General features: G+C 44.0%; 1 protein-coding gene across 1 annotated transcript in view; it reads right to left on the bottom strand.

Moving 5' to 3' along the window:
• Nucleotides 1-22,166, bottom strand: part of NTN3 (netrin 3) — a 67,280-nt gene that overhangs the window by 16,405 nt on the left and 28,709 nt on the right. Inside the window, exons 3-5 of the mRNA XM_040439285.1 lie at nt 17,894-18,082; nt 9,520-9,669; nt 7,428-7,481 (exon numbers count right to left, since the gene is read on the bottom strand). Coding sequence (XP_040295219.1) covers nt 7,428-7,481; nt 9,520-9,669; nt 17,894-18,082 — 393 coding nt within the window. The remainder of the gene's footprint in view (nt 1-7,427; nt 7,482-9,519; nt 9,670-17,893; nt 18,083-22,166) is intronic.

The raw sequence follows: 22,166 nt of genomic DNA, 5'->3' as shown, positions 1-22,166 counted from the left end.
GCCAGCAGATCAAAAAATGCCTTAAACCCAGTGTTTGTAGGGTGTTTAGTAATTTCCTATTGACCATTATATAACATCTGGACGACCAGTTTTTTTTTCTCCTAAAAAAAAAGACAGAAAATGCAGTGTTTTTGAAAGAAAAAAAAAAAGTTTTGTGTGGTGTGATAGATCAGTCAGTATTGGATCAGTCATTGTAGTTTGTTAAAAATTGCTAAATATGTCGGCCTTTTTCTGATCGTTCAACTTAAGACTACTTTATGGTATTTCTTGGAAAGTCTCCTTCAGTCAGTATCCACACACGGTGAGCCAGGACAGTGTAGAAGTGCAGGTTACTTAGACCTCCTCTAAGTGTTTTATGGTTCGCGTGCCAAGATTTTTAGGTTGTATATAGCCAGTACTGGCTTCAGTTCTCTCCGTTGTCCAAGGGGTTAACAGTATCATTATTTCCGCTGGGAGATTTAGTTTCAGAAAATGAGGGGAGAACGTCTCAGAAAAATGTCAATGCAAACAGAGCCGAACAGGCCTCCACCCTGACTGCAGGACGAAGGAGGGGGGGACCAGACCCCTCTCTGAGGTAGATGGAGGCACGATCTATGGCTGCTGTCTCACCCTCACCTTGCTGCCTTATATGCTGTGTCAGCTGGATCGGATCTATAGATTGTTGCTTCTCACTAAAGACACGGATGGCATGTCACTAGGATATGCTCAATGTCCAAACAGCGAGGGTCCGACCGATGAGTTCCCCACAGAAAGAAGAAGCAGCAGAAGGAAAGCCTTGTGCCTCACGGCTTCCCACTGCTTTTTCGGAGAGTGCATGGACGGCCCTTTCAACCCTTTTTAGAGATTAGTGGAGGTCACTAGGATATGCCTTCAATGTCCGATCGGTGAGGGTCCAGCTGATGAGCCCCCTACAGAATGACATATAAGTGGCAGAAAGAAAGCTATATGCCACTACATCTTCTCATGGCACCTCTTATGCTTTTTCAGAAGGTGCATGGTCAGCCCATTCAACCCCTTTTACAGATTAGTGGGGGTCCCTAGGGTATGCCTTCAATGTCCGATTGGTGAGGGTCCAGCTGATGAGCCCCCTACAGAATGACATATAAGTGGCAATAAGAAAGCAATATGCCACTACATCTTCTCATGGCACCTCTTATGCTTTTTACGAAGGTGCATGGTCAGCCCATTCAACCCCTTTTACAGATTAGTGGGGGTCCCTAGGATATGCCTTCAATGTCCGATTGGTGAGGGTCCAGCTGATGAGCCCCCTACAGAATGACATATAAGTGGCAATAAGAAAGCAATATGCCACTACATCTTCTCATGGCAACACTTATGCTTTTTCAGAAGGTGCATGGTCAGCCCATTCAACCCCTTTTACAGATTAGTGGGGGTCACTAGGATATGCCTTCAATGTCCGATTGGTGAGGGTCCAACTGAGGAGTCCCCCGCAGAAGCAAAGCAATGTGCTTCTTTAGCTCCTCATGTTTCCCCTCGGCTTTTGCATTTGGCATTATATTTTGTACAGTTTGAACCTTTAAAGCCCTTTTTTCGGGAAAAATATAATTCTCTAACAATGAGAAACTAGGAGAGAGAAATATATAAAAATCCAAATTATCTCTCATTCATTGAATAGAGGTAAGAGGGTATTTTGGGAAAAGATCTTTATAAAGGGCACAGTGGGTTTATGAGTTCCCCTACTGGTGTTATCTGTCATGGTGATCTTGTTGCCTATGTGCTTTGCAGAATGAGGGTCTATGCTTTCGTGAAGTGGTTCCATGAGGATTTCTGACAGCTGGGTGTTTGTGTATAGCTGGGTATACATTTTGTAGGAGAAGACCCTATACATCCGCATCATTGGCTGCAGGTCTGGTAGTGGTGGGGTTAACATAGCCTGACCACAAGAATGTTCTGTGTAAGATTTCTGACCAGCCTCCACTTCCCCTCCCTGATCCTCAGACCGACCATGAAAGAGCAATGGGCACTCGGTACTCCAGCATCCAACCACACGTGGGCAGCGACCCCTCCACAGACCCTCGAGGGTTTCTCTTAACTCTTCAGTGCCAAGCATATGCAGTTGCAAGAAAAAGTATGTGAACCCTTTGGAATGATATGGATTTCTACACAAATTGGTCATAAAATGGGATCTGATCTTCATCTAAGTCACAACAATAGACAATCACAGTCTGCTTAAACTAATAACACACAAAGATTTTAATGTTACCATGTTTTTATTGAACACACCATGTAAACATTCACAGTGCAGGTGGAAAAAGTATGTGAACCCCTAGACTAATGACATCTCCAAGAGCTAATTGGAGTGAAGTGTCAGCCAACTGGAGTCCAATCAATGAGGTGAGATTGGAGGTGTTTGTTACAGCTGCCCTGCCCTATATAAAACACACACCAGTTCTGGGTTTGCTTTTCACAAGAAGCATTGCCTGATGTGAATGATGCCTCGCACAAAAGAGCTCTCAGAAGACCTACGATTAAGAATTGTTGACTTGATAAAGCTGGAAAGGGTTATAAAAGTATCTCCAAAAGCCATGCTGTTCATCAGTCCACGGTAAGACTAATTGTCTATAAATGGAGAAAGTTCAGAACTGCTGCTACTCTCCCTAGGAGTGGACGTCCTGTAAAGATGACTGCAAGAGCACAGCGCAGACTGCTCAATGAGGTGAAGAAGAATCCTAGAGTGTCAGCTAAAGACTTACAAAAGTCTCTGGCATATGCTAACATCCCTGTTAGCGAATCTATGATACGTAAAACACTAAACAAGAATGGATTTCATGGGAGGATATCACAGAGGAAGCCACTGCTGTCCAAAAAAAACATTGCTGCACGTTTACAGTTTGCACAAGTACCTGGATGTTACACAGCAGTACTGGCAAAATATTGTGTGGACAGATGAAACCAAAGTTGAGTTGTTTGGAAGAAACACACAACACTATGTGTGGAGAAAAAGAGGCACAGCACACCAACATCAAAACCTCATCCCAACTGTGAAGTATGGTGGTGGGGGCATCATGGTTTGGGGCTGCTTTGTTGCGTCAGGGCCTGGACAGATTGCTATCATCAAAGGAAAAATGAATTCCCAAGTTTATCAAGACATTTTGCAGGAGAACTTAAGGCCATCTGTCCACTAGCTGAAGCTCAACAGAAGATGGGTGTTGCAACAGGACAACGACCCAAAGCATAGAAGTAAATCAACAACAGAATGGCTTAAAGGGTTTCTGTCACCCTGCAAAACTCATTTTTTTTTTTTTGGATAGTTAGATTGCTCATAGTGCGATATAGCAGAATATAATGCTCTTACTTACTTTCATGCGGCCGATTCTTTATAAAACGAACTTTTATAATATGTAAATGAGGGCTCTACCAGCAAGTAGGGCGTCTACTTGCTGGTAGCTGCTGCAGAAATCCGCCCCCTCGCCGTGTTGATTGACAGGGCCAGCCGTGATCTCCTCCTCCGGCCGGCCCTGTCAGTAATTCAAAAATCGCGCGCCTCGCGTCATTCGGCGCAGGCGCTCTGAGATGAGGAGGCTCGTCTCCTCAGCACTCCCTCAGTGCGCCTGCGCCGATGACGTCTTCTCTTTCGGTGATGTCATCGGCGCAGGCGCACTGAGGGAGTGCTGAGGATACGAGCCTCCTCATCTCAGAGCGCCTGCGCCGAATGACGCGAGGCGCGCGATTTTTGAATTACTGACAGGGCCGGCCGGAGGAGGAGATCACGGCTGGCCCTGTCAATCAACACGGCGAGGGGGCGGATTTCTGCAGCAGCTACCAGCAAGTAGACGCCCTACTTGCTGGTAGAGCCCTCATTTACATATTATAAAAGTTCGTTTTATAAAGAATCGGCCGCATGAAAGTAAGTAAGAGCATTATATTCTGCTATATCGCACTATGAGCAATCTAACTATCCAAAAAAAAAAAAGAGTTTTGCAGGGTGACAGAAACCCTTTAAACAGAAGAAAATACGCCTTCTGGAGTAGCCCAGTCAGAGTCCTGACCTTAACCCGATTGAGATGCTGTGGCATGACCTCAAGAAAGCGATTCACACCAGACATCCCAAGAATATTGCTGAACTGAAACAGTTCTGTAAAGAGGAATGGTCAAGAATTACTCCTGACCGCTGTGCACGTCTGATCTGCAACTACAGGAAACGTTTGGTTGACGTTATTGCTGCCAAAGGAGGTTCAACCAGTTATTAAATCCAAGGGTTCACATACTTTTTCCCCCTGCACTGTGAACGTTTACATGGTGTGTTCAATAAAAACATGGTAACATTTAATTCTTTGTGTGTTATTAGTTTAAGCAGACTGTGATTGTCTATTGTTGTGACTTAGATGAAGATCAGATCACATTTTATGACCAATTTGTGCAGAAATCCATATAATTCCAAAGGGTTCACATACTTTTTCTTGCAACTGTATCTGACTCTGCACTGGCTGCACATTTTAACTGTATAGTATACCTGCATTTATTTCTCTGCACAACAAATTCCTAAATTATGTATTTTTTTAAATTAGTATATTATGCATTCAATTTAATATATGCACAGTTGCAGGTATACAGCGGACTTTCACCTAAAATGTATGGCCACGTTTATGGCACAACCTTTCAGTGTGGTTGGGTACCACGCAGCCATACAAGCCGATTAGCACCTCACTGTTTACTCAGTCTGCATTGTTAATGGACGCACTGCACCTGCAATGCCATGCAGCCATTAACAATGCAGATCAACAAAACAGTGCAGTCCTAATTAGTTTAGTTATAGCCTGGTTTAGACAGCCGCATGGTAGGTGACCACAGCGAGTCCTCAATGCAACCGAGACATGACCGCACTGGGTGGTCGTACATTTAGGGTCAAGTCTACGGGGGTAAGGATCAGTGCTACAGTTGGGTGAAAAATGGGTAAGAATGGTGGACACTGCTATTATCAGGGGTTTTCTAATTGCACCAATCAGTGCAATTTTTAACTATATAGTCATAAAATCTTTGTCCGGTAAGTTAAAGGGGTTTTCTGGGGGTATAATATTGATATCTGATTGTTGGGAGTCTGACTTCCAGCACCCCGCTGATCAGATGTGTGTAGAGACTGGGGGGTGCTGCAGCCTCTTCCAAGGACAATGATGTCATGCTCATTGGCCACATGACCTAGGCGCGGCTCAGTCCCATTCAAGTGAATAAGTCTGGACTGCAATACCAAGCTCAGCCACTATTCAACAAACGGCGCTGTGCTTGGTATGCAGTGTGAAGGCTGCAGCACTCACCAGAGCACCGCTGCCTCTTCAAGCAGCTGATCGGTGGGGGTGCTGGGAGTCTGACCCACCGATCAGATGTTGAACTATCCTGAGGATAGATTATCTATATTCCACTCCTGGAAAACACCCTCTAATGGCCTGACTCACAAAGACAGACCCTGTCCTATTAGCAGCCCTCGTTATGATGGACCCATCTAATCATTAAATAAACTCTAATAGGATACTACATTACAGTCCTTGTATAATAATAAAAAAAAAAAAATGCACTTTTCCCGAAATATACAGTTTACTTTTTCATAAAACGGTTATGATTTCTGTCTGCAGTGCATGGACTGGACGGCCGTGCGGTGCATGCTGCAAGCCACTCGTCATGGACTATCGGTGCGTGCCACAAAACTGAAGTGTGAATTGCACCATTTAATTTATTGGGTCCTTGCGCTATGCAGGTGCAGTTCGAATAGCACATGAATAGAAAAGACTGTCTAAATCCGGCCTTAACCCTGGTCCCTCTTTCTTTTGATGTTTGCAAAGATATTTGTTTCCCTGAACCCAGATATAACCCGTTCTTTACCCAGGCAGCCCCTCTGAGATGAGCATTGGAGCATTTTCAGGCTTTTTTGTTCACAAACCTACAATGCTAGGCGGAGGCTTCCACCTATCGGTGTTCCCGGTGACATCACCGGCACTAATGGGTGGGCTTTAGCGCTCCCCTACCCCGCCCATTAGTGCTGGTGAAGTCACTGGGAACAATGCTATGCGGAAGCCTCCGCCTAGCAGAGACCTGGTACATCTCTAGATATAATGAAAAATCTCTTCCCTGCGCTGAGACGAAGGAGATCATCGGAGCATGAAATCCTCCTATGCTCATCTCAGAGGGGCTGAGGGGTGAAGAAGGGGATATGTCCGGGTTCAGCTCTGAACTCGGACAACCCCTGAATGGAGCTGAGCTGCAATACCAGTTACAACCAAAACATAAGGGTGGTGTTGTTTCTGGGGAGAAAAAAACAGATACTGCTTTGACTACTCACAATCCATTCACATTTCACTTTTTCAGTCCTTTTAGGGTACTTTCACACTAGTCAAAAGGGCTCAATGCCGGAAAATAACTGATCAGTTATATCCCCATGCATTCTGAATGTATTCCGTTCAGGATGTCTTCAGTTTTAGTTTTATTTTAATTTGACTTATTAGGGAAAAGATAAAACCGCAGCATGCTACGGTTTTATCTCCGGCCCAAAAACCGGAAGACTTGGCTGAATGCCGTATCCGGCATTTTTTTCTATAGGAATGTATTAGTGCCGGATCCGGCATTCAAAATACCGGAATGCGCAGACCGAAAAAAAGGTGAAAAAATTAAATGCCGTATCCGTTTTGCCGGAAAGACGGATCCGGCACGTCAATGCATTTTTCTGACTGATCAGGCATTTTTAAGACTGATCAGGATCCTGATCAGTCTTACAAATGCCATCAGTTGGCATAGGTTTTGCCGGATCCGGAACTGCCTGCCGGATCACTCTGCCGCAAGTGTGAAAGTAGCCTTAATCTTCCAGTATTGTAAATTTAGCCCATTGTGTTTCAGTCCATGTTTCTATTCTCCCTCCCCTGCCCTTGTCCTCGATGACTTTTTTCCTCCAATGATCCCTTTCTGCTGCCGCCCCTGAACTTTCTCCGTCTTCTGCACGTTAGCAGACTCGTGCATACATCACTGGACTCAACCGTCATAACTGTCCTCACTTGACTGATACAAAGAATAATGCAAAACTTCTGCAAAATCCCTGTACGATGACTATTGTTTTCCTTCTTCTGACATGTAGTCAACCCCCCTCCTCCCCTTGAACCAAGTGTCCTTTCCTTCTTCATTTTCTAGTTTTTATTAAATTTGGGAGAGGGGCCAGAACCAGTTAACCCATTGCTTTGCATGCTCCCACCCCCCGCGGCCTGGCATATTCTCTGGCGGTGAGCCTGGAAAACTTGTCTCTGAACAGCTTGTCTCGGAAAATAGGGAAAAATTCCCAGTGTTTTGATGCACGCTCTAAACGCCTGGCATCCACCATCTTCCTCCCGACAAGATGAACTGGCAGCGGTGTTAATTTCATTTACTTTGGGGTTAGCTATCTAGAATACCGCCCCACCTTCTTTGTCCTGCAGATTGTTAAGACTTACCAGCTGGCTCCTCTGTGCTGGTGAGGGCTGGAGTAGGGACCACTGCTGGGATTTCTGGCGGATGGGGGGAAAAAAAGAAGAAAAAATATGACATTTATTTATGCAATGTGTTCATAGAGTATTAGCTGTGAGTCATGGAAGGCAAATACTACGAGGGAAAAAAAAAAGGTCTGTATGGTCAGGGAACATCAGAACTGGAAAGGTATAGAGGAACACCCTAATACAGGAAAAATGTAAATTCATAATCTGAAAGTTCATCTTTAAAAAAAATCTAAATGCTTTCTTTACCTTTTGGGGGAAATAGTCATGATCATAGCAAAAAAAATAAAAAATTATTAACTGTGTGCTCTCCATGAATGTTAAGAAACCTCCTCAGTCTCCAACAAGTCCATCTAGAACTGTAGCTAGAAGACAGGGAAGAGGGGGATGAAGCTGCAGCTTTTCTTTCTGTTTCAGAGAAGGGGTAGACATCTGATTGACTCGGGTCATGCAGCATAGCTTTTATATGACCCCAGGATGAGTCCACTCAATAAGTATAGAGAAAATATATATTTACTGAAACTGTCATGGGAAAGGTAAAAGACCAAAATGTGCAAGTTACAACATTTCTGGATGCACTTCATCTGTATACTGCGATTTGGGGAAAAATAGAGTTAACATGACGTAGGTGACAAGAATGATAAAATATATATACACAAGATAACATACAGAGTAAAATAAGTAGTCATCAAAGCCGCGAACAAATGAGCGAGCTCCCCATCGACCAGTTCCCAACATGGCTGCCAGCCAACTCCCATATGATACAAAGAGTGGCGGTGGCAGCAAGACACATCTTATTCTGATGATGTCCTCAATGAACCGAAGCTCTTTGTTACATATCTAGATGTTTTCTAGCCTCCTGTCCCCTCCTAAAGTTGCAGTACGCATGTACAGTTAGGGTCCATTCACACGTCCGTTGTTTCTTTCCTGATCTGTTCCGTTTTTTGCGGAACAGATCTGGACCAGTTCTGTACCCATTCATTTTCAATGGGTCCTGAAAAAAATCGGACAGCTCAATGTCTGATTTTTTTTCAGGACCCATTGAAAATGAATGGGTACAGAACTGGTCCAGATCTGTTCCGCAAAAAACGGAACAGATCAGGAAAGAAACAACGGACGTGTGAATGGACTCTTAGCCTGGTACCAAGTACCACTAACCAACTACATGGAATAAATGGGGAAGAACCACAAAAATGCCTGGTTATACACCATATAATACATTAACATCTGCCAAAGGCGAGTTTTTTTAAGTTTTTTTGTAACTGTGGGTGATGAATTCAAAATGGAGTTAAAGGGGTTCTCCGGGAATGAAAATACTTAAATATTACTTTATAATAAATATATTCCCAAATACCTTTCATTATTTATAATGGCTCATGTTGTCTAGGGAGCAATCATCAGGGGAAACAAAATGGCCGCCGTCCTTTTAGTACACACTAAACCTGTCCTAATCACACAGTAGCTCATTGATGTGAAGTAACTTGTCCTGAAGAGCGGCCTCATCATCCACTCTGCTCTACCTGTCAGGGGTTATGATCCTGAATACAGATGATAAGATCTTCAGCGGAATCTCTGTAGGAATGGAGCTCCTGAGGAGACATGAAGTACAGAGAGGACGGACAGGACAGACTGTGGTAATGGAGACTGCATATAATAGCTGCTGCTTATTATCCACACCCTCCCCTCTGTACTTCATGTCTCTCCATGGACTCCATTCCTACAGGGATTCAGCTGAAGAGGAGAGGAGGATGAGGCAGCTCTTTACTTCAGTGTTGTGAAGTAACTTGTCCTGCTGTGTGATTAGGACAGGTTTTGTGTGTACTAATAGGACGGCGGCCATTTTATTTCTCCTAATGATTGCTCCCTAGACAAAACGATCCATTATAACTAATGAAAGGTATTTGGGAATATATCTATCAAACAATAATATTTTAAGTATTTTCATTTTCTTAATTCCCGGAGAACCCCTTTAAGGTAGAGTCACGTTTATATTCAGCAGATAGGAAATCAGTGAGATATGTTGCTGTATCAATGGTTCCACCAGGTTACTTACTGATGCATGGAGCGATTGGGGAGCGGCTTTGTTGATATCCCTTGGCACATCGGTTACATGTCAGACCGGTCACACCATCTTTACAAGGGCATTGCCCTGTGGTCTGGTTGCAGGTCTTACCTGCTGCCCCCACCGGATGGCAGTCACAAGCTGGAAGAGAAGAAACAACAAGACTAATGGCTTCTCGTAATACAAAAGTATTTTTGCCACCAGTCTTTCTTTTTTTTTTTTCACAAACTCATTTTTAAAGTCGCCTCTGTAAATACAGTAGTAATGCCGCCTAGATACTCAGTACAATGCAATTTTTTAGAGTATGTATGGAGCAGTTAATAAATATACTGTATCATTTCTATATTATTTTGGTTTTCAAAAAGTTGACTTTCCACCATCAGTAAGTGCATGTGGTGCAATTCCAGAAAGCAGCCAGGGACATGAAAAGCACATGGGCCCCTTCTTGAACCATTCTGTAGTAACATGCAATGCTATGTTTCAGTTTGCACATTGAATGGAGAAAGTGGCGGGCAAACGACCTGTGTTCTCATTAAGGGCTCTTTCACACCTGCGTTCTTTTCTTCCGGCATAGAGTTCCGTCGTCGGGGCTCTATGCCGGAAGAATCCTGATTAGGATTATCCTAATGCATTCTGAATGGAGAGAAATCCGTTCAGGATGCATCAGGATGTCTTCAGTTCCGGAACGGAACGTTTTTTGGCCGGAGAAAATACCGCAGCATGCTGCGCTTTTTGCTCCGGCCAAAAATCTGGAACACTTGCCGCAATGCCGGATCCGGAATTAATGCCCATTGAAAGGCATTGATCCGGATCCGGCCTTAAGCTAAACGTCGTTTCGGCGCATTGCCGGAGCCGACATTTATCTTTTTCTGAATGGTTACCATGGCTCCAAGGACGCTAAAGTCCTGGCAGCCATGGTAAAGTGTAGCGGGGAGCGGGGGAGCAGCATACTTACCGTCCGTGCGGCTCCCGGGGCGCTCCAGAGTGACGTCAGGGCGCCCCAAGCGCATGGATCATGTGATCGCATGGATCACGTCATCCATGCGCATGGGGCGCTCTGATGTCATTCTGGAGCGCCCCGGGAGCCGCACGGACTGTAAGTATACCGCTCCCCCGCTCCCCGCTCCTACTATGGCAACCAGGACTTTAATAGCGTCCTGGGTGCCATAGTAACACTGAACGCATTTGGAAGACGGTTCCGTCTTCAAATGCTTTCAGTACACTTGCGTTTTTCCGGATCCGGAGTGTAATTCCGGCAAGTGGAGTACACGCCGGATCCGGACAACGCAAGTGTGAAAGAGGCCTAAGACCTCCTGCACACGATCTTGTCCGTATTGCGGTCCAAAAACCACTGATCGGCAATAAAGGAACATCTTCCATGTGCAATCTGGATTTTTCTCACTCCCATCACTAGAAATGACTGTTCCTGCCGTCCATTTTTTTCCTTCACCAATAGAAATGAATGGCTCCGTGTGCAATCCGCCAAAAATGCGGATTTGACATGGATGCAGAACACGGCCCTATCTGGGTACCACCGCCGCAGATGTGAAAGATGGATATTGAATTAGATAGATGTTGGCCGCACCAATTTCTGCGGGAGCGGCCGACCATCTAATGTGTATGAGGATTTTCTGACTCTCTCCCAATGGCAGATGTTAGCGGAGAGAAGGGTTGAGCATATTGAATTTCAGCATGCCCAATCCTTTTGTTCTCTTGGAGATATGAGATTTCTGGCAATGCCGTTCTCCTCTTTCCCATTCAGAGCACGTCCATAAAAATGGATCATTGAAGATGCCTTAACATGCTTTACTGGGAGCTGCTATTTTGTACGGTGTCGAAACGCTAAAAAATTGTGTGTGTTGCCTTAATCATAACCACGAGTATTTCCGTAGAATAAATCCTTAAATAAAGAGCTAAAACCACTACAAGACCTCTATAAACCATGGTTGGAATAGTCACAAGGCAACTTGGACAACTAGGCATTAAACTACTCGGGGAGGGGGAATATTAATACTGTGGGCAATGGGAACCAAGTACTAAACCGTCTAAACAGTATGCAGCAATTTAACCCTTCTAGATCATTAATATCTCATGTATGTGAGAGGGAAGATCATATAATGAAGGGACTCGTGGGATTGACACCATTATACGGAGTTATCCCACAAGGAGAAGGTAAGACGTAAGGGAAACCAGCCAGATCCTGGACTGCAAAGCTATAATTTAGTAATGAGTTAATAGAGCTGCGGTTGTCGGTTTTTGCTCTGGTGGGCGTCCTCTCAGTTATTATAGCTGAGCCTCCTGTAATTGGACAATAACATTGTTCTTTCTGTCTGTGAGATTTAACCTCTAACACTTTGCAGTTGGAGCTTCCGTTTTATTCTACAAAATTTTAAAGGGGTCTTCCGAGATTTTTTTTAACTGATGACCTATCCCCTGGAGTGTGATCAGTGGGAGTCTGACACCCCGGACCTCCACCGACCAGCCGTTTGGGAAGGTGGTAGTGCCGCGGCCTTCTCACAACTTTGGCTAGGCCGTGTAACATGACGTTAATCAGTCTCATAGCCTAGGATCAGCTCACCCCATAGAAGTGAATGGGGCTGAGGTGTGATACCAAGGACCGCCACTATACAATGTATGGCACTGTGCCTGGTGAGCTTATCAGCGGGGTCCCGGGTGTCAGACTTCCACCCATCAGATACTGATGACCTATGCAGAAGATAGGTCATCAGTTGGAAAAATCTCTGGGTTGTCTCATGAAGACTTCCCCTGTATATGCTCTATTAGGGCACATGTATGTCGTAGGAGTTCCCCTGTTTGGGACCCCCCTCTGTGAACCAGATGAAGAGCTGTTCTACAATAGCGGCTCCCTTTCTGTTGGACTTCAGCCATCCTTGTATTACCTGGACAGCCATTCATCTGAATGGCCGCCATGTAATACTATATCTTTCCTGCAGGGAACCTAGATGTTCATGGATCCCCTGGAATTATCAGCTGTTTACCGGGAGCAAGCACCTTCATATTGTGAGGGGCTGTCTCTGCCGAGACAACCCCTTTAAGCAGTGGTTCATTTCAGATGTCTTTGGAGGCTGATTCAATGAGGTGCATGGGGTCTACCTCTTTCCTTAGGATAGGGCTCCTTATGTCGCCCTCTCTCATACTGTTAAAGGGGTTGTCCAGGATTAGAAAAACACGACTCCTTTCTTCCAAAAACAGCCCCACACCTCTCCATGGGTTGTGTCTGATCTTGCAGCTCAGCTCCATTGGAGTCAATGGGGTTAAGCTGCAATACAGCATACAACCTGAGGACAGGTATGGTGCATTTTTTGGAAGAAAGCAGACATGTTTTTGAAATCCTGCACAACCAGCAATGAGTCCAGTTATATGCATGATATGCAGGCTCCTTCTGCCCTTCAGCTGCTGATGGACAGGTTTCTCCCCCTGCACCGTTTAACATGTAAGTACTCAAAAACGACTTCACTTTAACTTTACAAATGACAGACTGCTGTTGTAAGCGTGTCAGTCACTGTGCTGTCCTCAGAGGGGGTCCTGACACGTTCCCTTTAAAGCTTCCCTAAGAGGGAAAAGTTAGACGACTTGTGACAATCAGAAGAAAAACCACCGTGATGGAATCTTTTCAGCAGTTTGTGAGCAGAGAGGTTGTGTGCAAGTCACTATTTCTTCACAACTCGCAGTCGACTATGAGACACTTTGGAGCGCCACATTGGGGGAATTGGGGCTAACAAATTATGCTCTCCGGTCTATGGCCATCTTGCAGGCAACCGCTGACACACAGATCAATGTTTGCTTGCTGTGATCTCATGTTGCATACAGTACCGTAGGATACTTATTTTTAATAGACCACCCGGCACCCATCTGATATTGATGACCCATTCTGAGGGTTCAACCACATGGTGCGGTTGCGTCACGACACCGCTGCAGTCGGGTACCGCTTGGCCATACGTGCCACAGCTGGTTCCTTACAAAGAGAATCTGTCACCCCGATTTTGACTATTATCTGGTTGAACAGAAGGCCGCGCTTCGTGCGAGCGCAACCTTCCCTTCATTGTTTACCTGCTTGCCGACAACATCGCAGCGGTGAGCAGGTGTAATTACAATCCGTCCCATACACTTCTGTGGGACGGCTCGTTCCTATACATTTGAATAGGAAGGAGCCGTTATATAGAAGTGAATGGGACGGTTTCTTGTAATTACACCCGCTCACTGCTGTGATGTCAACGGCGTGCAGGTAAACCAGTGAGGAGAAGGCTGCGCGCGCACGCAGCGTGGCTTTCTCTTCAACCAGCCCCCATCCGATCGGACATTGATGACCTATCCTGAGGAAAGGCCATCAATATTAAAATCCTGGAAAACCCTCTTTTACTATCATGGGGACCAGCGGAGATCCAGCCACATTCAAGCAAATATGCCTTATGTCTGTGGAGGCTCCAATCCTGGTTTTGGCTCAAAATCACCGACCAAAACACTGACGTGTGAATGAGGCTTTAGGATTGGTCATCAGTATGGAAATCCTGGAAAACACCTTTAAACGACGTCATATTTTACTAGCAGCAGCAGGACACTAACATTATTTATTCCATAAGAATGCAAACACAAGACACAGACACTAAAGCCTCCAGATATTTCCATTCACGTGCATCGGATCTTTGATCTTCAGCAGAAAGAACATTTCCAACTTTGGATTATCTGCCGCCCGCTGCATGGGGCCTAGTGGGAATGGAAACACATACAAAGCTGTGTGCTGTGTGTCCCTGTCCACCTGAGAGTCACCGTACAGATGAAGGCTTGCAAGTGCGTAAGTGGAAATGGGGGAAAAAAACTAAAAGGAAAGTATCTTGACAATTATATATTTCGGACGACATAAAGAAGACGTCCCCAGACCAGGATCCCCCTTTATAAGACTACATGCCCTTAACCATATTTTAGGTCCAAGTCCGATCTGTATTCTTTTGCGGATCACACACAAACCCATCCATTTCTATGGGTTGGCAAAAAATACAGACAACATAGAACATGTCTTATTCTTGAACATTTTGCGGACAGGAACAGCCAGTTCTAATGAAGGGAGTGAGAAAAATGCATTTTGCGGATCCGTGTTTTGCGGACCACAAAACTTACAGGGTCGTGTGTATGTAGCCTAAATTAGCCAATCAACTGGAACCATTCTTTCATAGCTTCAACACCACCGCTCTTGCCTATGGGTTATCTCTGGTTACGGCAGGTTAGGGTAATATTGCAGTACTAAACACAGTCCATGGTCAGCACGTTTCATAAAAAAAAAAAAATATAGGTCATCAATATCAGATCGTCAGGGGTCCGACACCCGGCACCCCCGCCTATAATCTTTTGGAGGATACGGCGCCCGCAGTGCCATAGTAGGGAGACGGCACGTGCACGCTGCATGCGCTGACTCCTCAAACAGCTGATTGGCGGGGGTGCCGGGTGTCGGACCCCCACCAGTCTGATATTGATGACCTATACTGAGGATTGGCCATCAATAGAAAAATCCCGGACAACCTCTTTTAAGAGCAAATGTTAAAGTTTTAAAGATTTATTAAATGTGGCATGATGCTTGATACATTTTTTGTATCTGTAAGTCTAACGTTTCTACGCCACCCCTTTACCGGAGGAAGATTGCGACAATTTTTGCAACTTTTTAAAAAGTCTCAGTTAATAAATCTAGATTAAATCATCTCAACAGGATAATCCCGGCCACCTTCTAAAACTGAATGGTAGCAAAAATAAAACAATTACGGTAACAATTCATATAAAAGTTGGTAGTTTTGTGCAAATAAGCCCAAAAAACTTCTATTTTAAGACTTTTTTAAACCAAAATTGGAACGCAGGGCCTGATAAAATCCTCAAATGTTTCTTTCTGTTCCCCTTTGTTGTATATTGCTAGCGTTAGGCCTTGCTCTATATAATAACCCCGTCAATAGATTACACTCCACGTATGGGGTCTTTTCTGCTAATTAGATTTACACAGAATTTTAACAAAATGGTCGATTCTTTATGTATGGAGACAAAGGGGGACATTTATGAAGACCAGCGTTTTACATTCCGGTCTTAAAGGGGTTGTGTCATTTTAGCAAATGGCATTTATCGTGCGGTGAGTAAAACTGTCCAAAATAGTCTCAATATTTTTAGCAGCGTGCGCCACATTTTGCGACTTTTTGGCACCACTTTTCTGGCACACAAGGGATGAAAAATGTCCCCCAAAATGAATTTGCTGCATCGATCGTTGACTAGAAATGTATCATGAAGGAGGAGCCCCCTTTAAACAGCTGTCTGTAAACCCCCTCACTGCGGCTATCTCCGCTGCAGCTGTTTAAAAAGACGGAGCTGTATTTTCCGTGTGAAAAATGGGAGGAATTTAACCCAAATGGGGAAACTCACAGCTGGTAGAGTCATTTAGCCAATAGCAAACTGGCAAAAGAAAAGGAGGAGAGGGGGGAGGGGGCACGTTAGGGCTCATTAGGAGAAACTAATTGCCACCTTGTTATGGGACAGAAAAAAAGCGAGAGGGAAATTCTTTCCAGGGTTTTTTTTTTTTTTCAATTTAACTGTGGAAAAAGGAACGTGTTAGGAAACAAGAAGAAGAATGCAAAGTTCAGGGATACAGAGAATGGAGGTGTGCAGGCAAATGTAATTTCGGCAATGAATTACAGAAGTGGATAATATTCCATATGTGCATTATTAGATAAGGCTCGATCGGTGCACAGGTGCCAATCAGGACAGCGTGTACGAGGCACATGCAATATGCCGGCACCCAGAGCTAAGCTTCTGCAGCTGCTCCGAGCATAGGGATCAACGATCACAAAATAATTACCCCTTATTTGTTAACTGCACAGAGTGCACTTGTCTTTGGCACCTCACCTGGTGCGAATGCAGATCCTGCGGGAATTTTTGGAGAGTCTTGTCTACAGTTTTAGGCCTCATGCACACGAACGTATTTTGTTTCCGTGTCCATTCAGTTTTTTTTGCGGATAGGATGCGGACCCATTCACTTCAATGGGTCCACAAAAAATGCAGACAGCACGCCATGTGCTATCCGCATCCATTTATCCGTTCCGTAGCCCCGCAAAAAATATAGAACATGTCCTATTCTTGTCCGTTTTAGGCATTGTTACAATGGAGCCGCAAAACACATTTTTTGCGGATCCGCAATTTGGAACTACACACACTGTGGTGGACAGAGGTGGTTACTGCAATGCTGCTTCCATTGACTTCAGTGGGGGCTTTTCAGCAATATAAGGATAGTCATCAGTATAAAAGTCTCGGAAAGCCCTTTACTGAGCTGACGGTGCTGTGTAATTCCAGCGCTGACTTCTGGTGCCAGAGCTGCACCCAAACTGCTGCGCAGGGGTGTGTGGGTTGTCGTAGCCCCACATATGTGCTAGAGATGGCCTATTCTGAGGATAAGCTATCACTTAATAAAAGCTGGACAACCTCTTGGAAAAAAAATTTTTCACTGTTTATACTACCTTTAGGCCAGGGTTCACTCTAGCAGCTGTGAAACTACAACTCCCAGCATGCACACTTACTCGGCTGTTCTTGTAACTTCCTTAGAATTGAAAGGAGGATTCTAGGAGTTGTAGTTTCAGAACAGCCGGAGTTTGCTGATTTAAGGTATGGGAATTGACACAGAATGGGCCCATGTCCTGATGAAGGACAATTGGTGTCTCTGGTTCGGCTGATATTTCTCTGCCATTGACAGGGTCGCTACCTATAGATGGCGCTAGAGGGTCAGTTTTCTTCTTTTTGGGGGAGAGCTAATTTACATTCCTTTTCCCAGGGAGCATTTCATGTAAGACTCCCTACCAGCTGGATCTCCAAAGCTGAACCAGTACCTTCAAGGAAGGACAATCCAGGCTCGGACTGGCCCACAGGGGTACAGGGGAATCCCCCGGTGGGCCCCTGAGCAAGGTGGGCCCCTAGTCTCCCACCCCCTGCACAAGTGGCACATAACACATTAGATTTAGTACACTACATACATATATTCAATGTACAGCACCTCAACAGGCTTATGTTCATATAAAAAACTTGTTAGATTATTTATTATATTTGAATGTATCCGTACGGTGGGCCCCCAAAATAAAATTTACTGGTGGTCCCTAGGTACCCCCAGTCCGACACTGGGACAATCCATAGAGTCTTGTAGGTCATTAGTCATGAGGGCAGGGCTGTGGTCTGACGGAAATATTCCCTGTCACCTCATATTGTCCAGATGTTACGTGAACAGATGAAGAAGAGCACCCCCCCCCCCACCCTGCCATCTCCAGGTTCGTTGGAGATCCATAGAAATATCCAGTAGAAGAGTCTGTAGTCATTCAGACCCGTTCCTTACCTTTACAAGCTCTACGGTCCGATATGGGGCGGCTGACGTCCCGGTAGAAGCCCTCCTTACAGTAGTGGCAGTGCCTGCCTGCTGTGTTGTGCCTGCAGTTCAAGCACACTCCACCGCTCTTCCTTCCTGACAACTTGTATAGTTCCATGTTGAAACGACAACGCCGGGCATGCAGATTACAGGAGCAAGCTAGAGACATATGAAAAAAGGAGATAATGGTTATTTAGAGATAAAAGCGATGGATACAGATTTTATTTTCAGGGAAAGAGATGATATTAGGGGACATAACATTGATAATTTCCTTATTATAAGGAAGGGGGTGCCAATAATCAGGAACTCCAACTGATTAGCTGAATGAAGGGGCCACCAAACAGCGCTGTCCATGTTCTTGTGGAGGTGTTTGGTACTGCAGCAAACCTAAGTGTATTGTTAAAAGGAAGGTTATCCTTGCACAATGTCTGACCATTAGACATATGTGACTATTCCTAGTTAGTGACTATATACCTAGAATAAACCGTCATGCCATTACCTTACCCAATAAACCATTCTTTATCCATTCTTAAAGGGATATTCCAGTACAGTAGATTAATGGGTCCTCCTCCAGTCTGCAGAAAATACAGTTGAGTGCATGGGGCCTAATGGAAGTCCGACTGATGGGAACCCCCTCCACATTCGCTAGAAGAGGGGATCCTGGTCTCTTATCTACCAACCCCCCCCCGCCGCCGTATGACCACAGCAAGAAGAAGTATGAATGGAGAAGTAGTCGAGCATGTGGCTACTCAATTCAAAGTCTGTAGCACTGATCGAACCAACACACAAATATCTTCATCTATGTATAAGTAGACTCAGACTCGGGCTGGAATGGCTCCTTAGGCCTCCTGTACACGAGTGCGGGTGAACGCACATAAGACCCACATGAATTTATGTGCGTTTCTGCAGCATATCCGCACCAAAATTCGCAATCTCTAATTGCAGATTTCGGTGCAAATTAGATGCGGTTTTGCCGCAGATCTCTCGCCCTTCCATTGAAAAGGGTGAAATCCGCAACTAAAACCGCAAATAGAATTGACAAGGTGTGGATTTGGAAATCCGCAATGTAGGTTCATTTCCGCACAGAAAAAATCCGCAAAGTGTACATGACATTTGTGTAATCTCATACACTTTCATGATACTGTAATACGCTGCTTTTTTTCCGCATGGGAATCCACGCTGCAGGTGGCCTTAGGGCCAAATCTAGTAGCCATGGTGGTTTTCGGAGTACCGGTGAGGATGCAGTTCTAAGATTAGATAAACCAGCAATGGCCTGTCTCCTGAGAGTTTTTCCAGCACTATGTTAACCCCTTTCCTACCATAACAGTGTCTCTTAATTCTTCCTAGCTGCAAAGGGTCTACTGCAAATGGGTGAAAGCGGTGTATGTGTGTACGCAGCGGGCATGCACCGTGGCCTCCTCTCACACAAACAGCTGTCAGAGCTCCCAGTGTCTGTATGGGAACGTCTGTCGCTGGGTGTGTGCCCGTGTGCGTGCGTTTGGCACAGTGCACCTGTGTTTGTGTGCACTTGTCTCTGTCTGTTTAAATGTCTTTCTGCGTGTGTGGCTGTGAGCGGTGTAATTCCTATACACAGAGTGGCCCGTTTATCTGTCTATATGCTGATGGATTTTAACAAGCTGCATCTCTGTCTCAGGTGTCTAAATATGGAATATACATGTCCCTCAGTAGTCACCTCCCGGCCGGGATGATCTGTTTCTGCAAATTTATGGACTGAATCATATTGCAAAATATTATTTCAAGTGAAGTTTACCTCTGGAATTTTACTGCTAGTTTACAATGGTAAATCTAGGAGATAAATCTTCCTCCAAATAAATTCATTGGGTGAAAATGTGCCTCGTGAGCGTTATAAAACTGTATCAGTGCAAAATCTATGTCTGTCTGTCTATGTAAAAACTATCTAGCCATCATCCAATATCAATCTATCGCGTATCTATCTGTCTAAAATCTATCTATCTTTAATATCTAGCTAGCTATCACATTTATATTCATATTTATCTGTTTGTCTACCTACTTATTATTTGTCAGTCTCGTTTATGTCTATTTAATAATCCATCAATTTATCTCATAATTATAATAATAACATTGTTTATTTATATAAAGCCAAAGAAAATCATACATAACATATCAACAAAGTGAACAATTAAAACAAAAGGAATGAGGGCTGTGCCCGCAAGAACTTACAGTCTATGAGGAGATGGGGGTGACCCCTATCTATCTATCTATCTATCTATCTATCTATCTATCTATCTATCTCATATCTATTTATCTATTATCTATCGATCTATCTATCTATCTATCTATCTATCTATCTATCTATCTATCTATCTATCATCTGTCTATCTATCTATCTATCTATCTATCATCTGTCTATCTATCTATCTATCTATCTATCTATCTATCTATCTAATAGCTATCTATTTATCTATATATCTATCTAATAATTACTCATATGTATCTATCTCTCTCTCTCTCTCTCACTATTCTTTCTTCCTCTGGCAGGGTATAACCAGCAGGTGTCACTGTTGTTATTTTGTTATTTAAAAAAAAAAAAGTTCAGAATAAAATGTCACCAAATTGTACTAATTCGATTTTACTAGATGGGAGGATAATGTAGAGTGTTACAATCAGTGTAACGCAAACATTTTCTATTTCAACTAATAAATTATGTAACTTCTTTTTAATAACGTTGTTTTTAATTGATTTCCCATCTTCCCAATCAATCGTCTCCTTACAGGTTATTTTACCTATATTAATGAAATTTTAGGATAAGTTCCCCCGCTAGATATCTTCCATATTTATACTGGCGACCCATTATCACTGTAGAATGAAAAAGTAAAGGCGCTTCTAATATACTTTATGCTTCAGTTTCTCCAGTCTTGATAGTCTTTGAGCCATTTGGTAAGGAAACCCATTCATCAAATCCTGCTTTAGGGCATCAGTAATAGAAGGAAGTCTATCATTTAGCCAGAATGTGGAGCAGCTGCCAAGAGTGCCTCTCTTTTTCTGGAGGACCCAGCATGTCCTCCAGATACATCCAGATCCTTTTGATTCATTGGGCACGATGCAATGCTTCATTTCCCCAGTGGTGGCACTGCAGGGGAACTGAACACTCAATGCTGGATCCTCCTGCCGATCACTGAGGATCACAGCAGCATTCCACCTTGTGGTCAATGTATTATCAGGGGTTCTTCTAACAAAACTTGGATTTTTTTCTATTAAAATATACTGCCCTATCGGTTTGCCTCTTTGAGATACATTTATAAAGGACCTCATTTGAGGCTCCTAACTTATAACTACTGGTGTCAGGCGTACCATAGGCATCTGTAAGGCCTAGTTTACACATCAGTGTATGGTCAGTCTACTGGTTTTGGCTCAGTGAACGTGAGCCAAAACCAGTAGTGAGGTCTACTCAGAGATAGCGTATAATGGAAAGATTTCCTCCTGTTCTATGTTTTTGACCCAAACCTGATTTTAGTTTACAATCACTAATGGAAATCACTGAAGTGTGAACTAGGCCTAAGGTGACCAGATAGATTAAATGACTGTCATCCGAACCCTGGCCAGCTATCTAGTTTGTCTTCAGGTGTTCCAACTCTCCCCTGTTAACAAGCGCTCCCACCAGAGGCGTCCGACATCCGAGCGTCTGTGTGTGTGTATGAGGATTGTAGTTAATGCCTCATTCACACGTCAGTGTTCAGTCAGTGATTTCCATCAGTGATTGTGAGCCAAAACCAGGATTGGAGCTTCCACAGACATAAGGTATAAGGGAAAGATCTGCTCCTCTTCTGTGTTTAGAGCCGCACCGGGTTTGGGCTCAAAATCACTGATGGAAATCACTGACTGAACACTGATGTGTGAATGATGGCCAGTAGCTGTCTATGGTATATGGCCACTAGTGTTGAGCGATGCGAGCTTGGGATGCTTCATATGAAGTCGCCTCGTTCAAGATTTCTGAATAATACTGTATGAAGATTCGTCTCCGTACAGTATTATTAGAATGTATTGGCTCTGATATGCCAAAGTAAGTTATTCATGAAGTCACGCGTGACTTTGTTGAATAACTTTGTAAGTTTATTTTTAAAGTGGAAAACCACTTTAAAATTTGTAACCGTTTCCAACTAGTACCTCGGTACCGAAGCCGAGTTCGTTTTCAAGTTTTAAAGTGGTTTTCCACTTTAAAAATCAATTACCAAAGTTATTCAACAAAGTCATGCGTAACTTT

Source organism: Bufo bufo, chromosome 7, assembly GCF_905171765.1.
Source record: "Bufo bufo chromosome 7, aBufBuf1.1, whole genome shotgun sequence".
NCBI lineage: Eukaryota > Metazoa > Chordata > Amphibia > Anura > Bufonidae > Bufo > Bufo bufo.
The sequence above is the reverse complement of the archived record's forward strand: the minus strand, read 5'-3'. Positions and strand labels throughout refer to the sequence as shown.